This window comes from Larimichthys crocea, chromosome VIII, assembly GCF_000972845.2.
Source record: "Larimichthys crocea isolate SSNF chromosome VIII, L_crocea_2.0, whole genome shotgun sequence".
Classification (NCBI taxonomy): Eukaryota; Metazoa; Chordata; class Actinopteri; family Sciaenidae; genus Larimichthys; species Larimichthys crocea.
Window position 1 is genome coordinate 32,141,614 of NC_040018.1, and position 13,969 is coordinate 32,155,582.

Genomic DNA, 13,969 nt, shown 5'->3' on the forward strand with positions numbered 1-13,969 from the left:
AAGTCGCTCGTCATCTTCTTCTCCAGCAGCTGCAGCACGCGAGCGTCCAGACGTCAGCGCCGCACAGCGGTGAGTACCGGGCCGGGTCCTGATGTCTGTAGTCGAGTTTAAAGTACGTCACATGCAGATCAGGTGTTGTACCTGCTGCACAGTCCTGATTGGATAAACTGGATCGTTTTAGCGTCACATGATGATAAACTTTGACTTCAGGTGTTTATCATGTCGTTGTTTGTGTGTTCAGGTGTGACTGTGCTGCCATCAGGTGGTCAGAATTCAGATTGTCTCAACTGTCCAGAAGAAGAGCAGCTCGTTACTCGGCTGCGCACACAGGTACGTCTACAGGAGACACATCACACCTGTACACACAGGAAACACATCACACCTGTAGAGACAGGAAACACATCACACCTGTAGACACAGGAAACACATCACACCTGTACACACAGGAAACACATCACACCTGTACACACAGGAAACACATCACACCTGTACACACAGGAAACACATCACATCTGTAGAGACAGGAAACACATCACACCTGTAGAGACAGGAAACACATCTGCAGGTTTCACATCAGAGCAGTGTGACGTTCACCTGTTCACCTGTGTCTGCAGGTGGAGGAGCTGGAGGAGAAGCTGTTGGATCAGACCCAGGAGGTGGAGAGACTTCGCTCTGAACTGGTGAGACCACATTCCTGAGGAACCCTGGGGAAAAAACACCTGAGTCTAGTAACATAAGACCGTACTGTAAGCTTGTGTGTCCTCCTGGCCTGCAGGGGGCGACAGACCTGGAGAAGCAGCTAGAGCTGCTGGTGGTGGAGAACCAGCGTCTGAAGCAGGAGCTGAAGTCATGCAGGAGCTCCGACATTCAGAGCGTGGACGCTGCTGCAGGGAGCTGCAGCTGCAGCCACAGCCAGGTAACACACACACACACATACATACACAGGTGTGGCCAGGTAGAAATGACCTCACACAAGCCCCGCCCTCGCCCTCAGGACGCAGACTCCCTGCGGAGGGAGGTGTCCCGCTGGGAGAGCCAGGCCCGGCAGAGGGAGCGGCGGCTGGCTGAGCTGGAGCGCGAGCTGCTGGAGAAGAGCTCCAGGGTGGAGAGCCTGCGGAGGCAGCTGGACGAGTCCAACCGGCAGCTGGAGGACGGACGGAGACAGCTGGACGAGTCCAGGTGGAGGCAGGTGGAGGCCGAGCAGAAACTCAACCTCCGACTGCAGGAGTGTGAGGAGGAGCTCGCCAGGCAGGCGGCCACGCCCCCCAGAGTCAAGGTGAGGAGACGCCGTCCATCACACACCTGATCCGCCTGATCACGCCTGATCCAGGTCCATCACACACCTGACCAGGTCCATCACACACCTGATCCAGGTCCACACCTGATCCAGGTCCACACCTGATCCAGGTCCATCACACGCCTGATCCAGGTCCATCACACACCTGACCAGGTCCATCACACGCCTGACCCAGGTCCATCACACACCTGACCAGGTCCATCACACGCCTGACCCAGGTCCATCACACGCCTGACCCAGGTCCATCACACACCTGATCCAGGTCTATCACACACCTGACCCAGGTCCATCACACGCCTGATCCAGGTCCATCACACACCTGACCCGGGTCCATCACACGCCTGACCCAGGTCCATCACACACCTGACCCGGTCCATCACACACCTGATCCAGGTCCACACCTGATCCAGGTCCATCACACGCCTGATCCAGGTCCATCACACACCTGACCAGGTCCATCACACGCCTGACCCAGGTCCATCACACGCCTGACCCAGGTCCATCACACACCTGACCCAGGTCCATCACACACCTGATCCAGGTCCATCACACACCTGACCCAGGTCCATCACACGCCTGATCCAGGTCCATCACACGCCTGATCCAGGTCCATCACACACCTGACCAGGTCCATCACACACCTGATCCAGGTCCATCACACACCTGATCCAGGTCCACACCTGACCCAGGTCCATCACACGCCTGACCCAGGTCCATCACACGCCTGACCCAGGTCCATCACATGCCTGACCCATGTCAACATCAGAACCAGGACTCCGCATTGGTGCATCATGTCACCTGTTCAAATGTCTTCCGCCCTCACAGCTGACTCGTTGTTGTTGTTGTTGTTGTTGTCTCCATCAGTACGTGACGCACACGGTGGAGGTGGAGTCAGCTGACTCTCAGAAAGCTGTGGTGGAGCTGCAGACGAAGAACTCCGCCCTGCAGGATCAACTGTCTGTGCAGAGGACGCTGCTGAGAGAGCTCGAGACACAACTGCACGAGTCCCAGAGGACATGTGGACAGCTGAGGACACAGGTAACAGCTCACCTGTCTGTCTGCACACCTGTCTGTCATTTTGTTCTTCCAGTGATCTGATTGGTCAGTCAGTTGATGATTCTGATTCAGAGCAGGTTTAAAAAGGTCACCATGGTGATCGACTCTGTTACCATAGTGACCTATTACCTCGCTGGGTCTCAGGTGTGACTGAAGCAGGTGAACATGATGATGTCACACGGTGTGTTTACAGACCTCAGGTCAGTTTAACGCCCGCTCCTCTTCAGCTCTTCTTCTTCTTCTCTGCTCGTCTTCGGCTGCAGCTGCTCGCCGATCGACGCCGTCTGTGCGGCTTCCTGTCCAAGGTCGTCGGCAGCGACGAGGTGATTCGCAGGCTGTCCAAGGTTGGCCACGCCCCCTCCACCCTCCCCTCTGTGACCTCACAGATTCACAGCGAGAGCGACCCCTCTGTGCTGCATTCAGGCTCCAATAAGATTAATTAATTAATTAATGTCCATATTTATAATTCTGTGAATATTAATTAGACAGTTTGATTTAAAAAAAAGATTAAATAGTTAAGATATTTTTTTCTGTAGTGACAGAAGTAAAACGATGATTAGAAATTTAAAATCATTTTTAGTTTCTTTAAGTTTGTGAGACTGTTTCTATTTAATTTAGTTCATTAACTCGTTAAACAGTTAATTAAATCCCTGAGCTGTGTCTGCAGGTCCAGCCAGGACATGAAAGACTGAAACTACCTGAAGAGTATCCACATTTTATTTCTAAAATTGCAGAATTATTAATTATTATTAACGAGATTCAGAGACTTGAATCAGAAAATCAACCTGAAACAATAAAAAGTCAGAAGTGATGACAGAGATGATTAAAGATCAGACTGATGATATAAACAAAGTATTATTGTTACAAAATAAAGTTCAAATATATTTTAATCCAAATGAAACCGTTTGATAAATCCCTGTCTAACCCTAAACCAGTTTAAACCAGGTTAAACTGGTTTAAACTGGTTTAAACTGGTTTTGGAGCCTGTCTGCTTTATGAACCAGTTCAATCTTCCTGTTGGATCCTTCAACACCATCAAGGCTGCGTTCAGAAGACGACATTTAAAACACCTGTTTAATGTGCTGCTAGCCTAGCCTAGCCTAGCCTAGCCTAGCCTAGCTTAGCTTCAAGCTAAGGCTGGAAGCAGGGGGAACTGTTAGCCTAGCTGCTAGTCTGTCTGAGTCCTCTTTGATGGAGCTAAGCTAACAGTTTCCCCCTGCTTCCAGTCTTTATGCTAAGCTAGGTGATGTTCAAGATTCAAATCTATTGAAACAAACTTTTCCCAGCCTTCCTGTGTTTGAGGCTCCGCCTCCTGTGTTACACCTGTAGACTTACCTGTCCCCCTGTGATAGTTAGCTTAGCGTAGCTGCTGTTAGCTTTAGTTTAGAAGTTTTAATCCCGTCGCGACATTTTATTTAAGAGTAATCTACAGCATGTCCGGCTGTACTCGAGTATTTGTTCTGATTACATTACTCATGATCAAACAGCCAATCATCATCCAGGTCCCCAGCAGCAGCTGATCTCACTGCCTAGTCCAGCAGCAGTCAGCCCAGCTCGGCGTCTGTCTTTCAGCCTTTTATTTCACCAAGCTCTCACCAACCACTAAAAGTCAGTCCCACATTTACTCTTGTCCGGCGGCTTCTTGCTCGCTCACTCTCTCCTTTTCTCTTCTTAGCTTCCTCCGTCAGCGTCCTCTTCACTCTCTTCTCCTCTGCCATCATGTCCATAGAAGCTGCTGAGCCTGGTTACCTCCTCTTCTTCTTCCTGGTCGTCCATAACGCCTGTTGGTACAAACACTCAGTTCGTCAGCTTGGCGGTGAGCTCAGAGCGACGGGTACCCGTCGCTCTGAGCTCACCGCCAAGCTGACGAACTGAGCTTACAGCAGCTAACATGAGCTAACAGCAGCTACATTATCCAGATGTTTGGCTGGTTGCTGTCAGGACGTCAAGAGAATTAAAAATGTTTTTGAAGTGAACCATAAGAAAGTTGTTTCTACTGAGCGTTGACGTTCGGAGGATGGAGCCGATCAAACAGTTTTCACATTTATCGGCTGCAGTTAGCTTCCTCCGTCAGCGTCCTCTTCACTCTCTCCTCCTCTGCCATCATGTCCGTAGAGGCTGCTGCTTGTTAAATACCTGAAAGTGTTCAGACCGCCTCGAGCACAGGTTGGCGCTGACAGTTGTGCTGCAGGTCGCAGAGTTTGAAGGAGTCATGTGAGAAACGCCTCAGCCTGATTAGCAGCCATTAGCGGCTAACGATGGCGATGCTCTGAGACAGGAAGTGACCTGACGGTGTCCTCCGCCCTCCTGCAGATCCTGGTCTATGAAGGGGAGATGGAGCGCGCTCAGGGCCAGCTGGAGGCGGAGATGCAGAACCTGGAGGAGGAGAAGAACCGCGTGATCGAGGAGGCGTTCATCCGAGCCGAGAGCGAGATGAAGGCCGTCCACGAGAACCTGGCGGGTCAGACGCCGTTTCCTGTTTCCTGTCGCTGTCCTGCGTGGCGTGTGTGTGTTTGGACTCGTGCTCAGTGTGTGTGTGTGTGTGTGTCGTTGCAGGAGTTCGTATGAACCTGCTGAGCCTGCAGCCCGCCCTCCGGACTCTAACCGGTGACTACAACTGTCTGAAGAGGCAGGTGCAGGACTTCCCCTTCATGCTGGACAAAGCCATCAGCGAGGCCAAGCAGGAGGTCAGGGAGCGCGCTCAGAACACAGCAGCGCCAGGTCATAGGTCACATGCTGATTCTGCTTCCTGTTTCAGATCTGTCAGGTGATCAGCGAGGTGAGCAGCACCAATCAGGAGCTGCTGCGTAAATACAAGCGAGAGATGAACCTGAGGAAGAAGTGTCACAACGAGCTGGTCCGCCTCAAAGGTCGGTCAAAGCCCCGCCTCTTCCTGTCTAGCCAAAGCCCCGCCTCTTCCTGTCTAGCCAAAGCCCCGCCTCTTCCTGTCTAGCTAAAGCCCCGCCTCTTCCTGTCTCTGTTTCCAAGGTAACATCCGTGTCTTCTGCCGCGTCCGGCCCGTCAGTCAGGAGGAGCAGGACTCCGCCGACGCCAAAGCGATGCTGAGCTTCGACTCGGACGACGACGCCGTCCTCTACCTGTCCAGCAGGGGCAAGGTCATGACCTTTGAACTGGACAAGGTGTTCGCTCCGCAGGCCACGCAGGAAGAGGTGGGAGGCGCCGCACAACCCCACAGGAAGTGGTCACAATACTCAGTCAGCTGAATCGTCTCTCTTCTCTCTGATTGGTCCGTCAGGTGTTTCAGGAAGTCCAGTCTTTGGTCACTTCCTGTATCGACGGCTTCAACGTCTGCATCTTCGCGTACGGACAGACGGGCTCCGGGAAAACCTTCACCATGGAGGTGAGCCAAGCGCCGAGCGCCAGCAGCCTGTTTGACTGTGCACACACTCCTGTTTACGTGTGTGTGTGTGTGTGTGTGTGTGTGTGTGTGTGTGTGTGCGCGCGTTCAGGGCGTGGTCGACGACCCCGGGATCAACCAGCGAGCTCTCCGCCTGCTGTTCTCCGAGGTGACGGAGAAAGCTCCAGACTGGGACTACACCATCACCGTCAGCATGGTGGAGATCTACAACGAGACGCTACGGTGAGCTGATGGTACAGCAGGTGTCTCCAGGTGTTTCCAGGTGTTTCCAGGTGTTTCTCCAGGTGTTTCCAGGTGTAGCTGTGTAGCTGTAGCCAGCACCAACAGCACATTCACCTTTTTATGAGATGATGAGTCATGAAGTCATTACAGTGACGTTTAAAGTTCAGATCAGGTCTGAAGTCTGAAGAGAACAGAACAGACCTCAGCAGTGTCCTGGGCTGTGATTGGACGGTCTCTGTGTTGTCTGTTCTGGGCTGTGATTGGATGGTCTCTGTGTTGTGTGTCCTGGGTTGTGATTGGACGGTCTCTGTGTTGTGTGTCCTGGGCTGTGATTGGACGGTCTCTGTGTTGTGTGTCCTGGGCTGTGATTGGACGGTCTCTGTGTTGTGTGCCCTGAGTGGAGGCTGTAATCGTGTGTTGTTGTTCAGCGACCTGCTGGGCGAGAATCCCACCGACAAGCTCGACATCAAGATGAACCCGGACGGCAGCGGACAGCTCTACGTGCCCGGACTGACCCAGTTCACCGTGCAGAGCGCCGAAGACATCAACAGGGTGAGCATGGCGGGACACGAACGCACGGCGGGACATGAACGCACGTCTCTGTTGGTCCCATCGTTGTGTAATCAGTGCGTACCTGTCCTCAGGTGTTCGAGCTGGGTCACGTGAACAGAGCGACGGCGTGCACCAACCTGAACGAGCACAGCTCGCGATCACACGCTCTGCTCATCATCAGCGTGTGCGGATACAACGGCGCCACAGGAAGCCGCACACAAGGTACACACACACACACACACACACACACACACACATGCTGTGTTAAACGTTGTACAAACGTTCCCTGTGTGTTCTGGCTGCAGGGAAGCTGAACCTGGTGGACCTGGCGGGCTCGGAGCGGATCGCGAAGTCTGGTGCGGAGGGCAGCCGCCTCCGGGAGGCGCAGTGCATCAACAAGTCTCTGTCGGCGCTCGGCGACGTCATCAACGCGCTGCGGAGCAAACACGCCCACGTCCCGTTCAGGAACTCTCGCCTCACCTACCTGCTGCAGGACTCTCTGAGCGGGGACAGCAAGACCCTGATGATGGTGCAGGTGAGACGTTGCGGTGGCGTTGTCTTTGCCCTGAGTCAGCGCTGCGTGTCACTGCTCCCTCTCTCTCGTCTGCAGTGTGTCACTGCGCCCTCTCTCTCGTCTGCAGGCGTGTCACTGCGCCCTCTCTCTCGTCTGCAGAGTGTCACTGCGCCCTCTCTCGTCTGCAGTGTGTCACTGCGCCCTCTCTCTCGTCTGCAGAGTGTCACTGCGCCCTCTCTCTCGTCTGCTGGCGTGTCACTGCGCCCTCTCTCTCGTCTGCAGGCGTGTCACTGCGCCCTCTCTCTCGTCTGCAGTGTGTCACTGTGCCCTCTCTCTCGTCTGCTGGCGTGTCACTGCGCCCTCTCTCTCGTCTGCAGGCGTGTCACTGCGCCCTCTCTCTCGCCTGCAGAAGTGTCACTGCGCCCTCTCTCTCGTCTGCAGCGTGTCACTGTGCCCTCTCTCTCGCCTGCAGGCGTGTCACTGTGCCCTCTCTCTCGTCTGCAGCGTGTCACTGCGCCCTCTCTCTCGTCTGGTGGCGTGTCACTGCGCCCTCTCTCTCGCCTGCAGAAGTGTCACTGTGCCCTCTCTCTCGTCTGCAGACGTGTCACTGCGCCCTCTCTCTCGCCTGCAGGTGTCTCCTCTGCCCTCCAACCTGAGCGAGTCGGTCTGCTCGCTGAAGTTCGCTCAGCGTGTTCGCAGCGTGGAGCTCGCCGCTTCGTCCAGGAAACACGAGAACTCGTCCACCTCGTCCTCGCCGACGCACGACAGCGTGGAGGTGAGGGGCGGGGTCAGTGATGTCACCATGATGGAAAACTGAACATTAAACAAACGTTTTTATAACCTTTGACCTTTGACCTCAGCTGGACTCACCCCCGGTGACCCCCGTCCCCCTCCCCATCTCTCGGGCCAGCAGCGCCGGCTCCACCCTCTCCTCCACCTCCAGAACCCCCAGCAGCTCCCGCAGGAGGTCCCAGTCCCAGCTGTCCACAGGTACCAGTACACACAGTACAGGCAGTACACGCAGTACACGCAGTACAGGCAGTACACACAGTACAGGAAGTAAACGCAGTACACGCAGTACACATACAGGTACAAATATAGACACGTGTTAATCACGCACACAGGAAGTCATCTGTGTTTTTGGAGGCTGACAGGATGCATTGTGGGAAATGTAGGCGAGCAGTAACATCATGAGGAGTTCTCCTCCTCCTCCTCCTCCTCCTCCTCCTCCTCCTTCTCCTTCTGTGTCCTCATTCTGTGGTCTGATTGGTTGGTTTACAGACAGACAGGTAGACAGAGCCAGCCCATTGGTGGGGGACGGTGGGCAGGTAGGTGAGGGTGTATGCTGATTGGTGGATAGCTTGGCATGGAAGTGCTCAGCATGGCATGGTGCCCCCCCCCCCCCCCCCCCCCCCCCCCCCCCCCCCCCCCAGCTTCTCACCGTGTGCCTGCAGGGCCGTGTGCAGGGCCCACTGAGCCCACTGCAGCAGGCTGTGCTGTTTGTGTCGCCTGTTCGAGTCCCGAGGAAGTCACAGTCACATGGTCCCACCTGTGTCCAGGACATTAGCCTAGCTTAGCACAAACACTGGAAGTAGAGGGAAACTGCTAGCTTCTGTTTTGATGGAGCTGAGCTAGCAGTTTCCCTCTGCTTCCAGTGTTTGTGCTAAGCTAGGCTAACCCTGTGAGTGTTCCTCGTGGCTCCGGTGTGCCGGTGTTACGAGCGAGTTGGTGTCTGGATGAATCCTGCCCCCCCCCCTCCTCCATGTCCCTGCTGTCTGTGCTGCTGAGCTGAGGATTGTGGGAATGTCGCCTCCATGTCCACACTGCAGGTAACCGTAGCAACAGCGCTGAAGTGATCCAGGTCGTCGTCATGCGCCGCTCTCTTCGTGTTCTCACTGTGGTAACCATGACTACAGCTGTACTCGAGTATTTGTCCTGATTACGTTACTTTTATTTCACCAACCACTAAAAGTCAGTCCCACATTTACTCTTGTCCGGCGGCTTCTTGCTCGCTCACTCTCTCCTTTTCTCTTCTTAGCTTCCTCCGTCAGCGTCCTCTTCACTCTCTTCTCCTCTGCCATCATGTCCGTAGAGGCTGCTGAGGTACTGTGGTACTGGCCTGTTGGTACAAACACTCAGTTTGTCAGCTTGGTGGTGAGCTCAGAGCGACGGGTACCCGTCGCTCTGAGCTCACCGCCAAGCTGACGAACTGAGCTAACGGCAGCTACATTATCCAGATGTTTGGTTGCTGTCAGGACGTCCAGAGAATTAAAAATGTTTTTGAAGTGAACCATAAGAAAGTTGTTTGGACTGAGCGCTGACGGCTGCAGTGTGGACATGTGACAGTGAGACGGGTCACGTGACTGCTGCCTGACGGTTTCGTCTGTCTCTGCAGGACGACTGAAGCTGACCGCCTGAGACGCCACGAGGCTCCTCCCCCTCCCCCTCAGCCACTCACAGAGCGGGGTGAAGGAGCAAAGCCTGATGGGAGCTCGTCGTGGCCAAATGTTTAAAACGAGTGTAACGAGGAGCCGGTGAAGCTCCGCCCGTCTGGACTGAGCTGAAATCGAACGCGCCCTAAAAACAGTGTATGCTTTCCCATCACAGTATTTCTTCTTTTATTGTTTCTTTGTAAAGTTGCACTTTAAACTCTGAGCCGCAGCTCCGATGTGGCGGATTTCTAATATATGCATAATATGATCCTGTATTTATGTTTGACATGCTTCAGTTTCTTCTTTGGTGGACGAGGCCACGTGTTCATGTTTTATCATCTTCAACCCTCCCTGTAGTTTTCTGATGGAGGCCATCTTTGTGACCTCACAGTCCTCCTTTATCCAATCAGGGTACTCCACTGATACCGAGCTGTCCAATGAGACGCGAGCAATACGATGAAGTGTTCTGTTCATGATTGTTGTGTTTGGCTCCTGTTCTCTTCCTGTGGATGTTCTCCTGCTGTGTCCTCCATTAAAAACATCCAGGTGACCTTTGACCTCAGACAGAGCACACCTGTAGCTGTTGACCCGGTTCTGAGCTTGACGTGACGCAGGTGGAGCGAGTAGTTGTAGCTGTAGTCGTAGTAACATGAATGCTTAGAAACGCTGACGATGAGCTGCTTGCTTTGTCTCGCTGTAGATTTCTACAGTTTGTTTTTTTTGTATTCTCTTTTTAATAAAAACTAACAAGAAGCTGACGTGTCAGATTTTTCATTCAACCAATCACATGACATCAGATGGAGAGAACCCAGAATGGTAGTTTGTTCCACAAAAGAGGAGCCTGATAGCTGAAAGCTCTGGCTCCCAATCTACTTTTGGAGACTATAGGAACCACAAGGAACCACATGGAACCACAAGGAACCCAGCGTCCTGAGAGCGCAGTGTTCTAGAGGGGTAGTAAGGTACTATGAGCTCTTTTAGATATGATGGTGCCTGACCATGAAGAGCTTTGTAGGTAAGGAGAAGAATTTAAATTCTATTCTAGATTTAACAGGGAGCCAATGCAAGGAAGCCAAAATGGGAGAGATGTGATCTCTGATCTTGGTTCCTGTCAGAACACGTGCAGCAGCATTCTGAATTAACTGCAAAGTCCTAAGAGACTTATTGGAGCAGCCTGATAACAAAGAGTTACAATAGTCCAGCCTTGAAGTAACAAATGCGTGGACTAGTTTTTCTGCATCCGCCTGAGACACGATGCGTCTGATTTTAGCGATGTTACGTAAGTGGAAGAATGCAGAGTCCTCGAAATTTGTTTTTATAGTGGACATTAAAGGACAAATCTTGATCAAAGACAACTCCAAGATTCTTTACAGTGGAGCGGGGAGGCCAGGGTGATCCTGCCTAAAGTAACTAAGTCTCTAGAAAGAGAGTTTCTGAGGTGTTTGGGTCCAATTACAGAACTTCAGTTTGCTGAATTTAACATCAAAAAATTGTAGGTCATCCAACTTTTATATCCTTAAGGCAGCTTGGAGTTTGTTACTGATTGGATTCATCAGGCTTGATCGATAAATATAATTGGGTGTCGTCAGCATAACAATGAAAATTGATTCCTAATAATGTTCCCTAAAGGAAGCATATATAAACTGAATAGAAGTGGTCCTAGTACAGACCTTGTGGGCTCAGGATACAAACTTTGGTCTGCATGGAGGATTCATCATTGACGTGAACAACGGAGATCGATCTAAGAATACGACTTAAACCAGCTAGCACGTTCCTTTGATGCCAGTTTTGATGTTCCAGTCTCTTGTAAAGAATTTTGATGGTCAATGGTGTCAAATGCAGCACTAAGATAACAGGACAAGTACAGAGATGAGGCCTTTGTCTGTGCCATTAGGAGGTCATTTGTAACTTGGACTAATGCGGTCTCTGTGCTATGATGCACTCTAAATCCTGACGAAAATCCTCAAATAGACTATTGTTATGGAGAAGTCACACAGCGATTAGCTACAGCTTTCTCAAGTACTTAGACAGAAAGGGAAGGTTTGATATCGGTCTGTAGTTGGCTAAGACCTCTGGGTTCAGTGGGCTTTTTAAGAAGAGGTTTAATACAGCTACCTTAAAGGACTGTGGTACATACCTGAATAATAAAGCAATTAATATATCCATATAAAGAATGAATACTACAAGGTAAAACAAATCCTTGAGCAGCCTGTGGGCAATGGGGTCTAAGAGACGATGCGGCTTAAGCTGCAGAATGGATTTAAAAGTTATTGATGAGGTCGATGGAGAGAAAACAGTCTAAGACAACATCAGGTGTTTTACAGCTGTTTCATAAATGCTGTATCAGAATGCAGATCAATGCTGTTGAGGGCAAGAGTTGAGGCTTTGTCTCAATATTTAGTAATGTTATCATTAAAGAAAGCTCATGACGTCATGCTACTTACCATAACGGAATAGATGGTTCTAGTAAGAGCTGTGATTCTCTGTTAGCCTGGCTACAGTGCTGAAGAGAAATCTGGGTTGTTCGATTCTCCTCTATTAAGAAGAGTCGTAGGCTGCTCGGGCAGACGAGCAGAGCCTTCCGTTATGTTTTCAGTATCTTGCAGACATATGAGAGATTCTTCCAGTTTAGTGGCAACGCCATTTGGCGTTCAGATTTACGTGCCTCTTGCTTTAATTTACGAGTCTGGCTGCTATCACAGGTGCTAGCCTTCTTTGTTTAATTATCTTCTCTTCAGGAGGTGCAACAGCGTCGAGAGTGTGTCGTAATGAGCCTGTAATAATATCAACAAGATGGTCTTTTGTGAGGGGCTTCCAAAGGAAGCAGACAAGTCCTCTGTTACGTTAGACATGGCCATGAATTTCAATGCTGAAGGAATCCACTTACTTAAATTTGGCTACAGCACTATCAGATAACATCTGCTGTAGAAGCTTCTACACAAAGGCTTATAGTCCGGTAGTATGAACTCAAAGGTTATTAAAAAATGGTCAGACGAAGAGGATTCTGTGGGAAGACTAGTTTATTAAATTTCAATGCCATATGAAAGAACAAGATCAAGAGTGTGTTCAGGACACTGAGTCGGTTTATTTACACTTTGACAAAGCCAATTGAGTCCTAAGAGAGAGATAAACGCACGTACTCAAGCTATCATTGTGTGTTTCCACAAACTAACACTTTGTTGAAGCACCTTTTGATTTTATGACAGCTCTACAGCAGAAGAATTCCTGCATCTCCTTTTTTACTTGCTGTCGCCGTCTTGAATCCTCCCTGCCAGTTTCCAATCAATTTTGCAGGGACTCAATTCTTGGTAATGCCAATGTTCACGATGTTCCCCAGGTTCACCATGTCCGATTCGTCGTCATTCGACGATTTCGTGATTCAAGATGTTCGCGTGTTCACCATGTTCACCGTGTGTCGTCGTGTCACCATGTTCGTCGTCGTTCACCTATGTCTCATGTTCACATGTTCGTCGTGTTCCAACGGTTCGCAGTTCACCATGTTCGTCGTGTGTTCACCGTGTTCGTCGGTTCACCATGTTTCACCAATGTTTCGTCATGTTCCGGCGGTTCGTCATGTTCACATGTTCGTCATGTTCGTTCATGTTCACCTGTTCGTCATTTACATGTGTGTCATGTTCCCATGTTCACATGTTCGTCGTGTTCGTCGTGTCACCATGTTGGTCGTGTTCGTCTGTTTCACCATGTTCGCGTGTCAACCATGTTCGTACTACGTGTTCACCATGTTCCCCATGTTCACCATGTTTGTCGTGTTCACCATGTTTGTCGTGTTCGTCATGTTCACCATGTTCGTCGTGTTCACCATGTTCGTCGTGTTCACCATGTTGGTCGTGTTCGTCATGTTCACCATGTTCGTCGTGTTCACCATGTTCGTCGTGTTCACCATGTTCCCCATGTTCACCATGTTTGTCGTGTTCGTCATGTTCACCATGTTCGTCGTGTTCACCATGTTCACCATGTTCGTCATGTTTCGTCGTGTTCACCATGTTCGTCGTGTTCAACATGTTCGTCGTGTTCACCATGTTCGTCGTGTTCGTCAGTTCACCATGTTCGTCGTTTCGTATGTTCACCATGTTCACAGTTTCGTCGTGTTCACCATGTTCGTCGTGTTCACAACATGTTTCGTCGTGTTCGTCAAATGTTCACCATGTTCGTCCGTGTTGTCATCTTACCTGTTTCACCATGTTCGTCGTGTTCGATGTTCCCCATGTTCACCCATGTTTCGCGTGTTCGTCATGTTCACCATGTTCGTCGTGTTCATCATGTTCCACCTGTTCCCTGTCGTCGTGTTCACCATGTTCCCCATGTTCACCATGTTCACCATGTTCGTTGTGTTCCCCATGTTCACCATGTTCACCATGTTCGTTGTGTTCACCATGTTCCCAGTGTTTGCACCATGTTTGACCATGTTCCGTCGTGTTCACATGTTCGTCGTGTTCACCATGTGTCACCATGGTCCCCTGTTCACCTGTTTCGTCGTGTTCACCATGTTCCCCGTG

The 13,969-nt window shown here is 51.0% G+C and overlaps 1 protein-coding gene across 8 annotated transcripts in view; it reads left to right on the plus strand.

Moving 5' to 3' along the window:
* Nucleotides 1–10,205, plus strand: part of kifc3 (kinesin family member C3) — a 31,762-nt gene extending 21,557 nt beyond the window's left edge. For 6 of the 8 annotated variants that reach the window (XM_027281214.1, XM_027281208.1, XM_027281209.1 and 3 more), the window contains exons 4-23: nucleotides 1–69; nucleotides 242–330; nucleotides 615–680; nucleotides 776–916; nucleotides 995–1,276; nucleotides 2,162–2,335; nucleotides 2,617–2,697; nucleotides 4,667–4,814; nucleotides 4,910–5,040; nucleotides 5,112–5,223; nucleotides 5,342–5,523; nucleotides 5,610–5,714; nucleotides 5,824–5,954; nucleotides 6,383–6,506; nucleotides 6,599–6,728; nucleotides 6,812–7,041; nucleotides 7,652–7,795; nucleotides 7,881–8,010; nucleotides 8,302–8,348; nucleotides 9,416–10,205. The exon at nucleotides 1–69 is cut by the window's left edge and continues 49 nt beyond it. In XM_027281214.1, coding sequence (XP_027137015.1) covers nucleotides 1–69; nucleotides 242–330; nucleotides 615–680; nucleotides 776–916; nucleotides 995–1,276; nucleotides 2,162–2,335; nucleotides 2,617–2,697; nucleotides 4,667–4,814; nucleotides 4,910–5,040; nucleotides 5,112–5,223; nucleotides 5,342–5,523; nucleotides 5,610–5,714; nucleotides 5,824–5,954; nucleotides 6,383–6,506; nucleotides 6,599–6,728; nucleotides 6,812–7,041; nucleotides 7,652–7,795; nucleotides 7,881–8,010; nucleotides 8,302–8,348; nucleotides 9,416–9,424 — 2,525 coding nt within the window. In that variant the 3' untranslated portion in view covers nucleotides 9,425–10,205. The remainder of the gene's footprint in view (nucleotides 70–241; nucleotides 331–614; nucleotides 681–775; nucleotides 917–994; nucleotides 1,277–2,161; nucleotides 2,336–2,616; nucleotides 2,698–4,666; nucleotides 4,815–4,909; nucleotides 5,041–5,111; nucleotides 5,224–5,341; nucleotides 5,524–5,609; nucleotides 5,715–5,823; nucleotides 5,955–6,382; nucleotides 6,507–6,598; nucleotides 6,729–6,811; nucleotides 7,042–7,651; nucleotides 7,796–7,880; nucleotides 8,011–8,301; nucleotides 8,349–9,415) is intronic. The other 2 variants (XM_027281210.1, XM_027281213.1) reach the window with 2 other exon arrangements.
* Nucleotides 10,206–13,969: the final 3,764 nt, after the last annotated feature.